Source organism: Otolemur garnettii, unplaced genomic scaffold (genome assembly GCF_000181295.1).
Source record: "Otolemur garnettii isolate 467f Iridium unplaced genomic scaffold, OtoGar3 scaffold00023, whole genome shotgun sequence".
NCBI lineage: Eukaryota > Metazoa > Chordata > Mammalia > Primates > Galagidae > Otolemur > Otolemur garnettii.
Genome location: NW_003852418.1, coordinates 9,212,948 through 9,231,192, shown reverse-complemented (window position 1 = coordinate 9,231,192; position 18,245 = coordinate 9,212,948). Strand labels below are relative to the sequence as shown.

At 45.6% G+C, this 18,245-nt stretch overlaps 1 protein-coding gene across 4 annotated transcripts in view; it reads left to right on the top strand.

Annotated features, from left to right (window-relative positions):
- The window catches only part of ZMYND8 (zinc finger MYND-type containing 8), a 131,962-nt gene that overhangs the window by 7,905 nt on the left and 105,812 nt on the right, over positions 1–18,245 (top strand). For all 4 annotated transcript variants that reach the window (XM_023511942.1, XM_023511941.1, XM_023511939.1 and 1 more), the window contains exon 2: positions 1,084–1,154. In XM_023511942.1, the coding sequence (XP_023367710.1) occupies positions 1,084–1,154 (71 nt within the window). The remainder of the gene's footprint in view (positions 1–1,083; positions 1,155–18,245) is intronic.

The following is an 18,245-nucleotide window of genomic DNA, read 5'->3' as shown; positions in this document are numbered from 1 at the left end:
GCCCTGCCTTTGAGTCTTCCAAATGGAAAATTCCAGCCGTATCAATTGGTGATGCACCCATTTCTTCTCGCTGAACCGCAGTCTGATGGAATTGCATCTACAGTGAATGCTCAGATTCTTAATCACTTCAGTGTCAGCCTGAATGTTTGGAAAGCTCTGGCACCCCAAACCATTCGCACCAATAGAAGCAGAAGTTTATTTCAGTTCTTCCTTTGGTTTTAGCTTGTGAGGTTTTCTGTGAGGGGAAGATCTGAAAGGACCTGCTCTCTGTTCAACTCAAGTTCCAGCAGAGAGAGGGAGAGAGGAAAGTTCTGGATGATAGACTTCCCAGCAGAGGAACCTGCTTTTCTCCCCAATCCTCAGCTCAACAGCCTTGTGCCATTTAAATAATTCTTCCTCATTCCACTTTTGTGGTGGGGGAGCATTAGTCATAACTCAGTAGTAGGCCATGCCTGTTACAGAGAGGAAACGTTCAGGGGTGGAACTGTGGAGATCCCAACCTTAATTCTTGGGGATAAATGCTTCTTATGTGAATGGTTTAAGACCGGGTTTTTATTTTAGCTTCTTGCCTGGGCGTATTTTTCTACTTTGTAATTTAACCTGTATCTTTTATTCACGTTCCTGTCTCACTTTAAAGATTTAGAGGGGAGGTCTGGGAAATACTCTTTGCCTTGAAGAATTAAGAGATCAGAACTGGAGGTCCTCCACAAAACACCTCTGACCCACTTGCCTTTGAACCCGGGTGTTAACAGTGAGAAACTTTACTTATTTGAAGGCTGGGTTCTCATTGGCCCACTGGGGTAGATGATAATCGTGTGTCTAAAAAAAGGCCTTTTGCATCCCCTAATAGCATGACAACTGGAATAGTAATTTGACTTTAAAAAAAAAAAAAAAGGGACACTGTAGTGTTTTAAAAAACTCCTTGAGGAGTCTTAACAATTTGTTGAAATCAGCTGTGGGCCTCCCCAGTAAGTATGGGGGAATGTCTTAAAGGTGGGTTTCTTGCTAGAACTTCCAAATAGCTGCCCCCATGTGGCACCGTCTCAGCCCACCTAAACATGAACATAATTTGCTCTGTTTCAGCTTGGCTGAAGAGGAAATAAAAACAGAACAGGAGGTGGTAGAGGGCATGGATATCTCTACTCGCTCCAAAGGTGAGTAAAAATCTTGTATTATCTATTTGAGCGCTAAAGAGGAAATTGGAATTTCTTTTTGTTGTTGTAGAGCAGTGAAGTGTGGCTCTCTGAGCTGACGTTGCAACTCTCGTTGGATTTTGAGATGTAGGACCTTTGATGGATGAATCTAATTTATGGAGAAATCTCCTCATTTTGATTTTCTTTCCCTTGCATGTCTGTGTAGGTGTACTGACCTGTTGGGAATCGTCCTGACAGTAAATTTTACTCCTGTGTCATGACGGAGGGCGGCTAGGTACTTCTCCACAGGGTGACTTTCAGGAATTGGAATTTAAATAAAGCTTGTTCTGGAAGCAACTGGAGTCTCCAGCTGCTGCTCTTTTTCTGATTTTAACAACAGGCCCCTTCGGAATCAAATTGAAGAAGTGGGCTGAAGTCAACTCACCTTCATTGGAAAACGGTGGTCTTGGGTTAAGCTAAAAAGGAAATGCGGGGCTTTCTGGAATGCTGGAGCCAGTGTTTGCATTTATTTCAAGATTTAGCAAATTAGGGCAAAGATGGTTTATGTTTTTATCCAGAAGCCTGGAGTAGACGCCTCAGTATCTTCTAATTGAGAGATGGGTACTTTTCATTTGGTTTGCATGAGAGAGATTTTATGACGCTTTCCAAAAGGAAGCAGTTACTCACTTTTGCCATCAGGGTACTTTTAAAAATGAGCTCCTGGTGTATTTTTCATATCTTTGGTTGATGAAAAGGCTCATCTCCAAATGTAATGGTTGTACTAAGGTGTTTTTATTCCTTCAGCGAGTCAGTGAGTGCTGGCTCTGAGCACACAGCCCTGCTCTCAGGGATATGAGGAAGGGGGAAAAGGCTGGAAGAGACGGTTATTGCAGACCCTACGGGAAGGAGGTTCTGATCTAGCTGGAGAGTGTCACAAAATCTTGACTCTTTACCGGTGTCTGAAACAAAATGCATTTTGAGGGATTTTGTAACACAATGGGTCATTTTGGACAAAGCTGGGGGGTCAGGTGGTCAAGGCTGTGACCTTAGACATGGGAGCTGGCTGTTGCTCTCTGGTGGGGGCTTGGAGAGGTGGCAAGGCCAGCCTGGCTGGGTGGGCAGCCAGTGCTGGGGAGCAGCAGGGGGGTGTTGGGAGGGTGGGTGGGGCCACAGGGCTGCCACCTGCATCACAGCAGGAGTTTCCAGTGCCCAGATGGTGAGGAGAGCCAAAGCAGGAGACTTTTGAGCAAGGAATGTGCTTTTTCACAGAGGTGTTTTGAGACTGCAGGTGATGAGGGAGCCCTTGGTGTGATCAGAACCCAATGTGGTCCAGTAGGAAATGGGATAGAGCCAGAGAGAGGTGCCCAGGAGGGGCGGGTCTTGTCCTTGTTCTGTTGCTCACTCTCCTGACAGGGCTTGGACAGCCTGTTCTGTTTCCTTATTTGGGAAATGGGGTGTTGGATTAGATTCTGGCTTATAAGAATAGTGCTTGCTGACAGTGTGCATGAAGGCCTGTACTCTTGCTAGGAACTGCCTCTTGGTGATCCCCTGTGACCCCCTGTGGGGTAGACAACCTTCCTACTTTGCAGATGAGGAAACTGAGACTCCCAAGTGGTCGTGTCTCATGGGTAGTGGCAGAGCAGGACTGAACTGAGAGGTGCTTCTGTCTGGCACACCCCTATAACGCGCCAAAGGGCAGGAGTCAGGGATGGTCAGCTGGGCAGGAAGCCTTCCTAGGCCCCCCCTGTGCGGAGACCCCTCTTCTCCTGTAACTGTAGAGGCCTCTTTCCTTGTCTTTGTCTGCTCTGGATGCTCCTAGCCCTTCACCAGGTGGCACTCCTTCCCTTGCTGCCTGAAGTGGGACCACTCTGGGGTGACCATTGTCCCCTCTCTCATCTGCCCCACTTCATCCTCTCCCCACAGCAGCTAGGATGATCTTAAACAAACGTGGGTCAGAGCCTCTGTCATCTTGCCAAGTCCTTCCAGTGACCTTAAGTACAGCTCTGAAGTCACTCTGGCCTGGCCCCTCTGTTTCCTTTGAGACTTTTGATTCATCTTGTCCCATTTCTCCCCCTGACTTGGCCTCCTTCTCTGTTCCTCCTTGGAGCCCTGGCTTGTCCTTGGCCCTGGGTCCTGGCTGCCTGTTTCTCATTGCTCAGATTTGTCTTAGATGTGGTCTCCTTAAAGAAATTTCTGATAGCCACCTAGTCGGAAGGAGTCATCCTGTCACTTTTCATTATATATTTTAAAATGGACTTTTAGGCTTGGCGCCCATAGCACAGTGATTACGGCACCAGCCACATGCACCGAGGGTGGCGGGTTTGAACCTGGCCCGGGCCTGCCTGCTAAACAACAACGACAACTGCAACAACAACAAAAATACCTGGGCGTTGTGGCCGGCGCCTGTAGTCCCAGCTACTTGGGTGGCTGAGGCAAGAGAATCACTTAAGCTCAAGAGTTGGAGGTTGCTGTAAGCTGTGATGCCACAGCACTCTACTGAGGATGACATAGTGAGACTCTGTCTCAAAAAAAAAATGTTGACTTTTAATTTTAGGGTTATTTATTTTGAGACAGAGTCTCACTCTTGCCCTGGTAGAGTGCCCTGGGGTCATAGCTACAGCAACCTCAAACTTTTGCCTTAGCCTCCTGAATAGCTGAGACTATAGGCGTCCATCATAGCACCTGGCTATTTTTAGAGACAGTGTCTCGATCTTGCTCAGGCTAGTCTCGAACTCCTGAGTTCAAGCAATCCACCTGCCTCAGCTTCCCAGAGTGTTAGGATTATGGGCATGAGCCACCCCGCCTGGCCTTCATTTTAGATTTTCAGCAAAGTTGTGAAGGTAGTGCCGAGAGAGTTCCTGTGGTCATGTCCCCTGTTACTATTATGATGCATTAGGATGGTGTATTTGTCATGATGAGTCAGTGTGGGCTTGTTATTACCAATTGTGCAGATTTCCCGAGTTTTTCCACTAAGATATCACATTACATTTAGTTGTCATATCTACTTAGGTTCCTCTTGACTGTGACAGTTCCTCAGGCTTTGCTTGTTTTTGATGACCTTGACAGTTTTGGGGAGCACTGATAAGGTATTTTGTAGAATGTCTCTCAGTTGGGATTTGTTTGATGTTTCTCATGATTGGACCTTGATAGACTGGGGTTATGGGCTTGGGGGTGTAAGACCACAGAGGTAAAATGCTATGTTCATTACATCATATCAAAGGCATATAGGAGGCTGATTTGATTATCTGGGTGTGGTTTCCTCCTTTTCTTTTATTATTATTAGTATTACTTACATTCTTTCTGCCCTTGGAGGTCACCGGACCGTGCTCTTTGGAAGGAAGTCACAATGTGCAGCCCATGTCACATGTAAGGAGTAAGGAATTATGCTCCATCTCCTGGAGAACAGAGCATCCACATACATTAGTTGGAATCTACGTGGGCTAATTTGTCTCTGTTAGACTCAAGGACACTTACCTTACACTCTGAGTTATGATCCAGTGTTACTAATTTATTGCTCCTGTTATTCCAGCTTTGGCTGTCGGAAGCTCTTTTTGTTGGCCTTTGTGTCCCCCTGAAAGACCTGGTGATTATGGGGTTTATTTATTTGCTTTTTGAGCACTGTCTTACTTTCTGGTGCTGTAAGATGTCCTAGGCTCTCATCTTGTACGTGTTGTGAGCTCAGCCATAGAATTGGCCATTTCTCCAGTGACTCTGGTATCTGTTGTTGGAGAACATAGTAGAATCCAAGATCTGGGCACGATCTTGTGTGGTCATTGCTGCTGGGGTGTCTGTGGTTCTAGTGCAGGGAAACGTGGGTATACTCACATACCTGTACGTATTGCCACATGTACCCATCTGCGTCTGTATTAGCTAAGCACGAGTTCGTATGCTTGTCTCCACCTCTTGTCTTTTATCACTTGGCTTACTCTGGCCTTCTCTCCCTGTTTATCTGCAAACTCCCACTCCAACAGTAAGAGCTGGTGGTTTTACCATCTACCATTCATTTGCCGTTTTCAGGTACATTTTTAACTTGATTGACAGTGTATAGCTGGGTGAACTTTTTTTTTGGTAGAGATAGAATCTCACTTTATAGCCCTCAGTAAAGTTCCTTGGTGTCACACAGCTCACAGCAACCTCCAACTTCTCTGGGCTTAGGCAATTCTCTTGCCTCAACCTCCTGAGTAGCTGGTTCTATAGGCGCCTGCCACAACACCTGGCTATTTTTTTGTTGCAGTTTGGCTTGGTTCAGGTTTGAACCCGCCACCCTTGGTATGTGGAGCTGGCACCATACCCACTAAGCCACAGGTGCCACCCAAAGCTGGGTAAACTTTCTTTTTTTCTTTTCTTTTTTTTTTTTTTTTTGAGACATAGCCTTAAGCTACCATCCTGGGTAGAGTGCTATGCCATCACAGCTCACAGCAACTTCTACCTCCTGGGCTCAAGTGAGTCTCCTGCCTCTGCCTCCCAAGTAGCTGGGACCACAGGCGCTCACCACAACGCCTGGCTATTTTTTTTGGTTGCACAGCCATCATTGTTGTTTGGTGGGCCCGGGCTGGATTCGAACCCACCACCTTAGGTGTATGTGGCTGGCACCTTAGCCACTTGAGCCACAGGCACTGAGCCAAGCTGGGTAAACTTTAACAGATGTATGCACTTGGGGGACCATGACCCAGATCAAGATAATGATTGGACATTTCCAGCATCCAGAAAGTTCCTTGAAAACCCTGATTTTGTTCATAGCCTGTGTTAGGTCCTTGTCCTTTGTTTTCTTGCCCTCTCAGAAGGCAGGTTCCTCCTGTTTTTTTTTTTTTTTTTTTTCCTTTTGAGATGAGGTCTATGCTGTATTGTCCAGACTGTAGTGCAAGGACTACACACAGGTACAGTCCTGTTGCACTATAGCCTCAGACTCCTGAATTCATGTGGTCTTCCCACCACAGGCTCACAGGTACCTGGAGCTACAGGCCATACCACTGCTTGTAGGTACCTCTTTTAGGTGAACCCTGACTGTCAGTCTCAACTTTTATTCCACTTGAGGGTCCTGGTGGCTTAGAAGCAGAGGTGTCCAGCATTTTTTCCTTTTTTGCTGTAATTGGAAGAATATGAATTGGTTTGGGTCACACATTCAATACACAAACATAATGAAAACTTATGAGCAACAAAAAGGGAAAAGATTTGCATATAATTTTCATGATATCCACTACCAAAGAAGCAAACAAGTCCTCACAAAATCTAGAAAAAACCTGGCTTCTAAAGCCAGACTCCCGGATTCTGGCTTGTTCTCTTCCTAGCTCACCTGGCACACTTTATTTTTGTATATGGCGATGATAAAGATAGAGGGTTATGATTAAAAGGAAATTTGCTCACACACACAGAGTGCTCAGAACAGTTCCTGGGAGGTTATGGGTCTGAACGTGATAGCCACGATGGTAATCGACATGGAGAGAACCCGGCGAGCTTTTACTGGTAGGGGCACAGGTGGTGAGAACTACTGTGTTTTGTAGTCTGCCTAGCTTGCAGCCTCCAGGAAGAAAGTGTGGTGGTTGATAAGGAAACAAGCCCAGATAGGCCCTCTGCTCAACAGGGGCAGAGGCAAGAATTACGCAGGCAGGCTTGGAACCAGACAGAAATCTGCCTCTCCTGATCTGAGATTCTGATCATTTTCACTGCTTTGGCTGTGTCCTTCCTGTCCTGTTGGCCTCGGCAACATTAGAAGAAAGTCTTGCAGCTGTTAGGAATGATTTTCCTAGGTGCTCTGGAGCCCTTGCTTTGGTGGAGAATCACTGAAGGGAAGGGGTCAAGTTGTTTTCAGGGAGCCCTTCCTCTCTCCTTTGGGACTCCCTTGGTTGGTTGTCTTGGTGTAGAACTGGGCTCCCATTTCCCAGAGAGAGTGGCGATGGTGGCTGCTTCTCTTTCCAGGGCACCTTTCTGATGGAACCTCTCATGTCATGCGAGGGAATTGCATATGCAGTGTCCTAGAGTTAAGATCCTGGCCTGCTGGGTTCTCAGAGTCTGCATGGTCAATAGGTGATGCTGGTGAAGGTCCAGGGGGATGAAGGCTTAACGCTCTTTCAGTCCTAATTATCTCAGAGTCCAGGATGGATGTTCCAGGCTCAGTAAATACATACAGTACAACCTCGATGGTTGATCACTTCCCTACATCGACCTTCTCCTTATGTTGACCTACTTCTCATAGTCTGGACATGTACCACATGTATTCAATGGAAGTTCTTTATGGTGGTCAATTTGTTACAGTCCCTTCTGGGTGAACTTACAGAGAGGTTCTACTGTATTTATTCCTCCAGCCTTCTTTTCTTGTGGTTTCAGAAACTCCAAGCTTCAGCACCATCTTGGTCAGGGTTCTTTGGTTGTGGGCGGTAGAAACCAGTTCTGGTTAATTTGGGCAGGAAGGGGAAGGACTGAAGGTGGTTGCTTTATGGCACTGATGGGAAGGGTGGGGGTTCATCCAGGCTGCTCCCGGGAACTGGAGTCAGGCACAGCAGTGCAAAAACCATGTGCCACATGTCTGCCCTTTGACCAGGGAAAGGATACCTCCCTCGGAAATAGGAATCATCTATTTCAGAAGGAAATGAGATGACCATGTCTAAGTGGTCATCTTGGGAAACTGTCAATATTCTCTACTTATAGGTAGAAAAATAGCTACTGAGCTATACTGTACTTGGGAAAATTAAAATCTCTTGCAATAATTGCTGCAGAAATTCTTAAATCCTATTCTTATATCTAGTCCATATGACCTTTGGGTTCTTTGACTAAATTTGAATACACCCTACTCCCCTGACACGTATTCACTTATTAACTAATTCCCAAGTCAGTCATTGCCATTATGCTAGCCTTGGCATTTACTAGAGCGTTTTCGTTCTCAGGAGACCAAGATTTTGAGCTTCCAAGATGTCAGGTTGACATTTGTGTCTGAGCGTAATGGTCTGTTGAAAGATAAATCAGAAGGACCTTCTAGATGGCAGGTGTGTTTGTATAGCTGATATTTTATGAATATTTACTAGGTGCCAGGTTATTATATGCAGATTAATAACACGATGTAGCGTGTTGTTCCCATTTTACAGCTGAGGAAACCAAGATTCAGTTGTATTAACTGAGGTAGCAAAGTAGGCACGGAGCTGGGGACTGGGGTCAGGTTTACTCTTTGGTTTTGAACCTGTGTACTAACCATGAACTGTACTGTGAGGGCTCCAGGTTTAATGCCTGCAGGCCGAGCAGGTAGGTCAGTGATTGTAGTTGGCATCTGGGGCTGCTGGGGGCTTTGGAGGACGAGAGTGTGCCCCCATTAGATCGCTGACCAGCAGGAATATGGCTCACACTCAGTGTTGCTGGCTGGAATTTTCTCCACCCCTCCCCCCTGTAAAACTGCCCTGATTTAGAAATGTGGTCTATACAGACCAGTTTCTCAAAAACCATGCATGAACCCAGCAAAACACATTTCCGGGTCAGAAGTGGCCAAGGGCTGTCATTTTGCATCCTTTACGGAAGACTGGTCATGGCACAGTTCATTGCAGGATTTGGCTACACCGTGCATACAGAACAAGCCCCTCCAAGGCCAGGGATTTAAAGCCCGAAAAATGATGGACTCTTGGTGAGTTGTGTTCTCGTCTCCGGACAAAGGCTCCCCTGTTTGGGCTGCATGCATCTTGATCCTGCCATGTGTGCATTTTGTGGTGATGATTGTGGTGTGCGGACGCCAGGCTGCCAAAGCTGAAACCATTTTAAAAAAAATGTCTGTGTAATGTCACCAGCACGAGGGAATGAGCTACTTGGAAACAGGCACAGATGCAGCGGAAGCCCAGGATATTAAAATCTTGAACAGTATCATTCTTGCTGAGATTTGCCTGGGTAGGGATATGTTTTCAGAGACAGGATGCTGGAGAATATACAATTATAGCAATTTGCTAACCAGCCCCAGACCTTAATTAGTACAGGATCCTTGTTCTCACTGTTGTATGTAAATGAAGACTTTCACAAAGGAATTGTTTATGAGGACGCCTGTGAGATAGAGACCTTCTGTCATTTTTCAAGGAAACTCTTTAAGAAAATATAACCGTAAACACTTTTAAATCACAGTGCATCGCAGAAGCGCTGAGAATTTTTCTTTCAAAAAATGAGCATCAGTCTTTTTAACTCTTATTTTGGCTCTTCTACATTTCCGACAGCCCCTGAAGTGCCATCCATGTACTGTGCGGTGGAGAGAATTTGTTGAGTTAGATAACTACCAGATTGTTCCTCTCCTAACAAGGTCTAAAATATCCCAGAACTCTGAAGATGTCTGATGATGGTTTTGCAAATGAGAAGTCTTCTACCTTCTCTTGGCCAGCGCCGTCTTTTCTGTGCATCTGTTCCAAGGGATCCTGTCGGCGACGTCTGCGCAGTTTAGCTTTGTGGTTCACTTGTGGAAACCTCGTGTTTGCCCCATTTTTGAAGGCTGATCCACGTTCTATGTTTATGTGACTAGTACTATTCTAGAAGACTGCGATCTAAAATTGACCATTTTCGAGCTTAGTTTAAAAAGAACCATCTCTTTTTTTTCTGCCTCTAAATGCCTGTAAAATAAATGTACCAGATCTGAGGACGTATAGAGACCCTGCCTTTTTTTTTTTTTTTTAAATGCCTGACAGTTTTAAATAATAATTACTTCATTTTGTCCCATTGGCCATGGATCCTTTTCTGGCTCCTTTCCTGGTTGAGTGGAGCAAGTTTAGAAGGTCCACGTGTCCTGGCAGGGACCAGTGCCACTCCAACCTCTCCTGTGTCCCTGACACACCTACCCCAGCCTTTCTGAAGAGTTAAACAAACATACATCTTTCTTGAGATAAAATTCACAAGCCATACAGTTCTCCATTTTCTTTTATTTTTTTGAGACAGAATCACTTTGTTGCCCTCAGTAGAGTGCTGTGGTGTGATAGCTCATAGCAATCTCAAATTCTTGGGCTCAAGGGATTCTCTTGCTTCAGCCTCTTGAGTAACTGGTACTACAGGCATCCGCCACAACACCTGGCTATTTTTAGAGATGGGGTCTTGCTCTCGTTCAGGTGATCCATCCGCTTCGGCCTCCCCAAGTGCTGGGATTACAGGTGTGAGCCACTGTACCTGGCCTCAGTTCTTTATTTTAAGTTGTCCTTAATTTTTTTTTAGTATGTTCCCAAAGTTGTGCTGCTGGTTCCACAATTAATTTCAGAACATTTTCATCACCTTCAATAAAAAAGGTCATTCTTATTAGCAGTCATTTCCCATTCTCTCCTCACCCAGCCACTGGTCTGCTTTCTGTGCCTGTGGATTTGCTTATGCTAGGCATTCTGAATGAATGGGATTACATAGTGTGTGACCTTTTGTGTCTGAGTTCTTTCACTTAGAGTAATGCTGTCAAGGCTTATCCATGTTATTGTAGCATGCATGCATCAGTACAGAGGGTCCCTAACTTGGATGATGCTAAAGAGATAATGCATTTTTGGAGATAGAGTCTCTCTCTGTTGCTCTGGGTAGAGTGCTGTGGCATCACAGCTCCCAGCAATCTCAAACTCTTGGGCTTAAGCAATTCTCCTGCAACTCAGCCTTCTCAGTAGCTGGGACTACAGGCTCCTGGCACAACACCCGGCTATTTTTAGAGGCAGGGTCTTGCTCTTGCTCAGGCTGGTCTCAAATTTCTGAGCTCAGGCAATCCACCTGCCTCAGCCTCCCAGAGCACTAGGCTTACAGGTGTGAGCCACTGGGCAGGCCCAAGAGATACTCAGTTTTGACTTACCGTATTTTTCTTTTTCTTTCTTTATTTTTTTTTGAGACAGAATCTAACTGTGTTGCATCCTTGGTAGAGTGCTGTGGCATCACAACTCAGTAACCTCAAGCTCTTAGGCTTAAGCAATTCTTTTGCCTCAGCCTCCCAAGTAGCTGGGACTACAAGTGCCTGCCACAATGCCTGGTTATTTTTTTTTTTGGTTGTAGTTGTCATTGTCTGGCAGGCCCTGGCCAGGTTTGAACCTACCAGCTCTGGTGTATATGGCTAGTGCCCTAGGCGCTGAGCTACAGGTCCTGAGCCCGAATGACCATATTTTCAACTTAACCATGGGTTTATTTGGACACAGCCCCATTGTAGGTTGAGCATATTCTTTTTATGGCTGAATATTGCTTTATTGTATAGATATACTACATACTTGGGTATAGATTTAGGAGTGAAATTGGGCGGGGTCACAGAGTTAACTGTGCTTAAGCTTTTGGAGAATGCAGAGTTATAAACGTGCTTCTACCCATCCCTTCTCTCATGACCCCCTCCTCATCTTCCCTCATAGCTATTGTCCTATTTGTGACCTCTTTTCAAAGCCACACTTCTTGGGAGGGGTGTCTGTGCTCCTGACTTGGTCTCCTCACCTCCCACTTTCTCCTGCCCACCACTTCGTGACTTCCATCTAGCTTCCACAATCTCACTGAGCTTCCTCAGGCTCCACATTGCTTTTTCCAGTGGAGCTTTTGAGTCCTCATCTTTATCTGCCTTGATCTCTCAGCAGTGGTGGAAGTGGCCGACCTTCTTCCAGAACCCACCTTCCTTTGGCTTTGCCACTTCAGTTCTGATTTTCTGCCTGTTTCTTTGGCACCTTTTTCTCCCTTCTCCTGGCCATTGGAGATGCTGAAAGCTTGGCCGCCCTGTCCTCCCTGACCCAGCGTGTTCTTTCTCTGGGTGATCTCACCACATCTGTTGTTCTATGACTTGTCAATTTATGTTTCCAACTTGGGTATCTTCAGAGTGATGATGCAGAGGGCTGGCGGCCTACTATGTTTACCTGAAAATAAGACCTATCCCCAAAATAGGCCCTAGCAGGGTTTCTATGCATTTGTTAAATATAAGCCCTACCCTGATAATAAGACCTAGTGATGGGTGTGGCTACATATCTGCATAGCCACGCCATGCATTTCAGCATGGAGAGAAGATATCCCCTGAAAATAAACCCTAGTGTGTCTTCTTGAGAAAAAATAAGTATAAGAAGGTATCTTATTTTCAGGGAAACACGGTACCTCACCTCCCTACCTGTTGTTTGTTGATGGGTGTCTCTAACTCAACATGTCCCAAACCAATTTCCTATCTTAACTTGGCCCACTTCTTGTACCTAAGCCAAACACTTGCTTCTCCTCCATGACACATCCAGCACTCTGCCAGTTGTCTAGGTCAAGGATACAGACTTAGCCTTGATTCTTCTGTTCTTTGTCCTTTTGTGTCATTTTGTGACTTAACTTAGACGGTTGGAACTTTTATCCTGGAGACTGAAGTAGAAGCAGCCTTGAGGCTAGAGAGGATAGCTTTGTTTTCAGCATAATCCAGTGCCTGGAAATAATTAACCTGAGCTCAAATGTCTGTTCTCTGTGAAACCATTGGTGGCCTGCCTTGCTTTTCCCTCTAGGGACTAGGGCTCTTTGAAATGGCCCTCTTACCTTTGATTTCTTTCCTTCCTGACATATTAATATCACTTTTAGTGGGCTCTTTCAAAAACACAAGTCTGATTGTCCAGCTCTCCTTTTAAATTTACACTGGCTCCTTAAGACCATAGTCTTGAGTGGAGATTCATGGCCTTGCTCCTCTGTCTTTTCCTGCCTTGGATCAGCACTGCAGGAGCCCTGAAGAATCTGTCCCTCCTGTAGGGCCTGCCTGCCCCTCTCAGTGGCATTGTCCCTGCCAGGTTCCTTCCTGCATGCTCTGCAGCTCACTGCATACTGCATTCCCTGAGAACCACCATCCCCCACCGTGTCCACATGCTTGGACACCCAGGCCCTTCCTCTTTCTGAGCCCTTTATTTATTTATACCTGTCCTATAGTTAAGTCCTTTAGGTTCCAAAGTCAAAAATCACCCTTGAAAGTACCTTAAATTGCCCGTGAAAGTAGTCAGCTTTGATCAGAAATTCTTATGCATACTGAAGGTCTGAGAATTTTCAAGCTACGCTAAAGGAGGAATGAAAGGCAAGTTCACATACACTTTCCTAGGTATCAGGTCATTATATTCAACTGCTACATCCCTAGAGGCAAACAGGAATGGGTGGGTGATTCAGAAGCCTCCTGCTTGCTTACTAGACTGGCTCCTTTGTCTTAATATTAAGCTACTGCAGCTGTGTTGTCCAATACAGTAGCCACTAGCTGTAAGCAGCTGTTTAAACTTACATTAATAAAAATTAAAAAAAAAATTCCTCCTTCCATTGTGCTAGCCACATTTCAAGTGCCCAGCAGCCACAGGTGGCCAGAGGCTGCTGTATTAGGCAGCGTAGTTGTAGAACAAACACTGAATGTTGCCATCATTGGAGCAAGCTCTATTGCCCAGTGCTGTTCTGTTGCCTTAATAGATTAATAGATTTGTTAGGAGTGCTGGATCTGTAGGGGGAAAACGCCTAGCCAGGGCCTGGCACGGCATAGAACATGCTCCATAAATGATTGTGAACAGTTCTACTAAGAACATAGCTATCTTTTTATCTCCCCAAATTTGGCATTTCCTATTGAGGCGCTGCTGAACTGCCTTTCTGCCAGGCCCTTTGGCATGGTGGCCCTGACTGGGGTCAAGTTCCACATGATATCCTGGTGAGCTGGGCTGCCCTCTCCCCAGTTTTCACTATGCTTTATTCTAATTATTCATTTACCAGTCTCTTCTAGACTGCTGAGGGGACTCTTAACCAGAGATTGGTGATTCACAGTAGCAGTTCAACAAATGAAGGCTCTTTTCTGAGAACTAGGAGCTAGTTAACTTGAAGCAGAGAAAGTGGCTTATAGATTTTTCAAGTGATAAAATCAGTGCATCTTCTTGACAAGCCAAAGTATACAAAGAAAAAGCTAAAAATCTCCTGCCAGGTAACCAGCGATGATAGTTACTGATGTCTGTCCTCCCCCCTCCATGCTTTTACAAATACAAACAAACCTATACAATATACATAATGGGGTTGCACTTTCTAGGACCTGGCCGTCCTAGCAAAGCATCAAAGCATCCATCACCTCTGATTATTTACCTTATTCTCTCACACCGCTTCCCTTCCCTGTTTATACCTTTTTGAGGATTTTCAAGGTTGGATTTCATTATCTGAAAGTTAAGACAACCTTGGCGAACAGGGAATCTAGAATTCCACCTTCAGGGAGAAGCCTGGAGGATTATTCATGTGGGAATGGGGGCCCTGTGGGTTGGGATCATATGATTTTATTTTTAAACAGAAGCTAGAAATCTGGCTAGAAAGGCAGTGTCTGCCAGTTAAAAAACATGGGCAAACTTACTCAAATTTCAAAAGTAACACCCAACTCTGGGAAATTTGGATTTAGCCCGTGGGTCCTTGAGTTGACCACCTCTGGCCCAGGCCGTCAGACCTCCTAAAATGATGCCCTGGCCTCTGCTCCTTTTCCATATCATTGGCTCATCTCATCAGGCAGCGGTTGGGCGCGTTTGTTCCCCACCTTGTGTTGATCCTCCCATGACTTCCCATCCTCATATGTCAATTGGGAGATCCTCTTTTATACCAGGTTGCTATTTCTTGAGTTGGAACCAGGTACAGTAGTCATTGGTAAGAGCTGTGTTATAAGACGAACTTAAAGGGATTTAAAATTTAGACTCCTTTTAAGCCTGGTGAGATGCTGACACTTTGTTGCCGATGGGAACTTGTCCCCCCCAGTGTGCATTAGAAGAACAAGGACAAGTGGTTTAGGAAAAGAAAGAGGAGTTTATTTTATTTTATTTTATTTTTATTTTTGAGACAGAGTCTTACTTTGTCATCCTCGGTAGAGTGCTGTGGGGTCACAGCTCACGGCAACCTCCAACTCCTGGGCTTAGGCGATTTTCTTGGCTCAGCCTCCCAAAGAGGAGTTTATTAATTTGCCAACAAATGAAAAGAATGACAGCCTTCCGTGTTATCAGAGTCCAAGCCATTAGCGGAAATAGAGAGCTTTTAAGGGGAGTTTTCAGTTTTAGGCTGTTTGTTTATTTATGTATCTGTCTATTTATTTATTTTTGAGACAGAGTCTCAAGCAGTCACAATGGGTAGAGTGCCATGGTGTCATTATAGCTCACAGCAACCCCCAGCTCTTAGGCTCAAGCAATCCTCTTGCCTCAGCTCTTCTTTTAGTAGAGACGGGGGTCTCTCTCTTGCTCAGTCTGGTCTCAAACTCATGAGGTCAAGAGACCTCCACCTCTTCAGGCTGTTTTAGGGGGTTTCTGAGGGACCCCTTCTCTGGCATACCTCTACACCTGACCAGTTGAGCCAGAACAAAGGACACTCCCTGGCTTCTCCCAACCCACTGGCCTGAGGCAGGGATCTGAGTTTTGGTTCTCAAAAAAGGTGAGGGGCATTTAAGGAGACACTTTTAATATTTTTATCCTTTTCTAGGCCATTCCCTCTGTTATACTCTGAGGGGCCGGAGGGAGCTAGATGGAGACAGAAAGGAGCAGATTGAGTTTCTCTCGCTCATACCCACTGAGTGGGATGCAGGAGAACTTGAAAAACAATCTTGCGCCTTCCCTCCCTGAGGCCAGCTGGTGTGACTGCACATAGATCCCTACCTGCCCTGGGGGCCCTAGCCTCGCCTGCCCCTGCAGGCGTTAGGGCATCCAGGTCCAGGCTAAAGATCTAGGGAAGGGTTGGAAGCGTTAAATCCCCAGACTTAAAGGGTCCTCTGAGAAAAAAGGCAAAGCACTGAGACTAAAATTTTGGTTAACTGGTCATGGTCATCTCAGTGAGGGGGAGTGGGGTGTCTCCCTGGAGACAGTCACGAGCTTTTTTTTTTTTTTTTAAACTGCTATGTGATTCTGAAAAAGCTCTTCCAAGAACAAAGAGAACTAGGAAGTGGATGCCTGAGAAAACCTCATGCGTTTTTCCCCTTTGATTTTTCAGTAATTGCCTTTAGCAATGTGACCTTATCACATTCACACGGTCAGTCTTTAACCCCCTACTTTTAGGGAAAATGAGGTATTTAGGCAAGAAACGACAATGGCCGAGTACCTGCTGAAAGAGTGATTTCCTATTTTTAGGGTACCTTTTGGACCCGAGAGTAGCCAGGCTCCCTTTTTTGGTAATCTTTCCTGTTGACTGTATAACCCTGTTGCCTTCTTGGTTTACTGGAAGAAATTCTTAGACTGGGGAAGAAAACACTGGAGTTTCCTGTGAGTGAGGTCAGCTGGCACACCTCAGAGCTTTGTTCACCCCATCCAGATGGTCAGATGTGTGCATTGGGGGCACTTCTAAGCCAGGCCATGTGCTGGCCACTGGGCTACAGCAACGAAGGACAGATAAGCTGAGATTGAGCTCACAATCTGGAGAATACACTATAAACGAAAGTGAATTAGCAAAAAAGGAAGAAAAATTTTCAGCAATGAATGACTGAAATGGAAAACCAAAATCAACTCCAGGATGATGTAATAAGGAGGTTGGAGGTCAGGGTGGTCAGGGAAGGTGTCTCTGGGGAGGTGACATTTGAATCAAAAGCTGAAGTTGGCAGCTCTTGAGAAGATTGGGCATAGAACATTCTAGATGGAGAGGCCAGCCAAGTGCAAATGAGCTTGGCTTGTCCTGAGGAGCAGAAAGGAGGCCATTGAGGGGTGCACTGGCATGTTCCTGTAGTCCTAGCTCTTGGGAGGCTGAGGTGAACCGGTTGCTTGAGTTCAAGACCAGCCTGGGCAACATAGCAAGACCCAATCTCTTAAAAAAATAAGAAAGAAAGGAGGCCATGGTGGTTGGTGTTACATGGATGAAGGAGAGGAAATGGTGAGCAGGACCAGATCACTGGGACACTATAGATCTCTATAAAATGTTGGGTGTCTATAGTAAGCCCCATAGAAGGGCTTTAAGCAGGGGAGTGGCCCAACTTTTTTAGATTTTAAGAAGGCCAGCCAGTGAATAGTCATGGCACTTGGATCAAAGTGCCACTGTGAAGGTTGGATGGGCATAAACAGATGTGAGGATGGGTAGGGAAGGGACACTGCTCTGCAGAGCACCCCTCATGTGCCAGAAGCTGCACGGGCACGTTCTTCCTAACCCTGCAAGGTTTGGCATTCATAATATTTTTCTCTGAGGCTCTGAGAGGTCAGTGACTGGTTTGTCTCAGCCTGGAGTTCTCTCCTACCCCCTCTCTCCCAAACTTGTTGAGCCTTACTTGAGTTGGGAGGCGGGTACATTTGGAGGAGTCTTGGGAGGAGGTCATTCTGGAAAGGGTGGAGCCGAGATTGTGGGCCCCTGGAGAGCTCTTTGATCTGTGAGAAAGTCCCTGAGGGATTTTGATCGTGGCTAGGTTCAACCCAGGAGACGATTTACAGTGAAAAGTTTGTTTCTTACCAGTGACCCTTTCTGAGAAATAGGCTGGAAAGAGGTTAGACTGGAGACTGCCATGGTGAAATTACAAAAAGATTTGGGGAACCTTGTTTGAGATTTCTGGTTTACTGTCTATTCTCTGGCTCCTCTTCTGTTACCAGGAGAGGAATGGGTAGTGCTGCCTTTCATTTTGGATGCAGTGTCTCATGGACTCCTGATGTCCCTTTTAAGAAGATTCTAATGACGGAGAGGCTAGGTAACTTGCCCAAGGCCACACCACTGGCAGGTGGCAATGCTTGACCCTCATGGTCCCGCTCCAGAGCTCATCCACTGAGAAGCAGTGCTGTATTGACGTGGGTGGACACCAAGCTTGCCCTTCCTGATGGAGAATTGCTAGGTGGTACTTGCAGCCCCAGGAGAGGCAGTTGACCTGTGTAGTTAAGGGCTTTGGAGTGGAACCCAGCTGTGATGGAAGTGGGGCTTACTGCATTGATCTGCCTGCCTGTGAGCACGTAAATGACTTTGCCTTTCTGAGCCTCACCCATAAAATGGAAACAGTCACACAGTCCCAAACTCTTTAAAATTCTTGGGAGGATTCCTAACGTAGCTTCTCAGTAAATAAGAGCTGTGAATGTCGTGAGCCCAGTTTGAAAAGGAAATAGAGAAATAATATTTCCCTGGCTACACCTTCTCCACCTGTATGTAATTCCTGTATTTGAGCTTTTTGTCCATCTGCAATCAGTTTCTTAATAATTATATACTGATTTAGCCTGTATGTAACTCCTGTATTTCGGCTTTTTGGTCCATCTGTAATCAGTTTCTTTTTTTTTTTTTTTT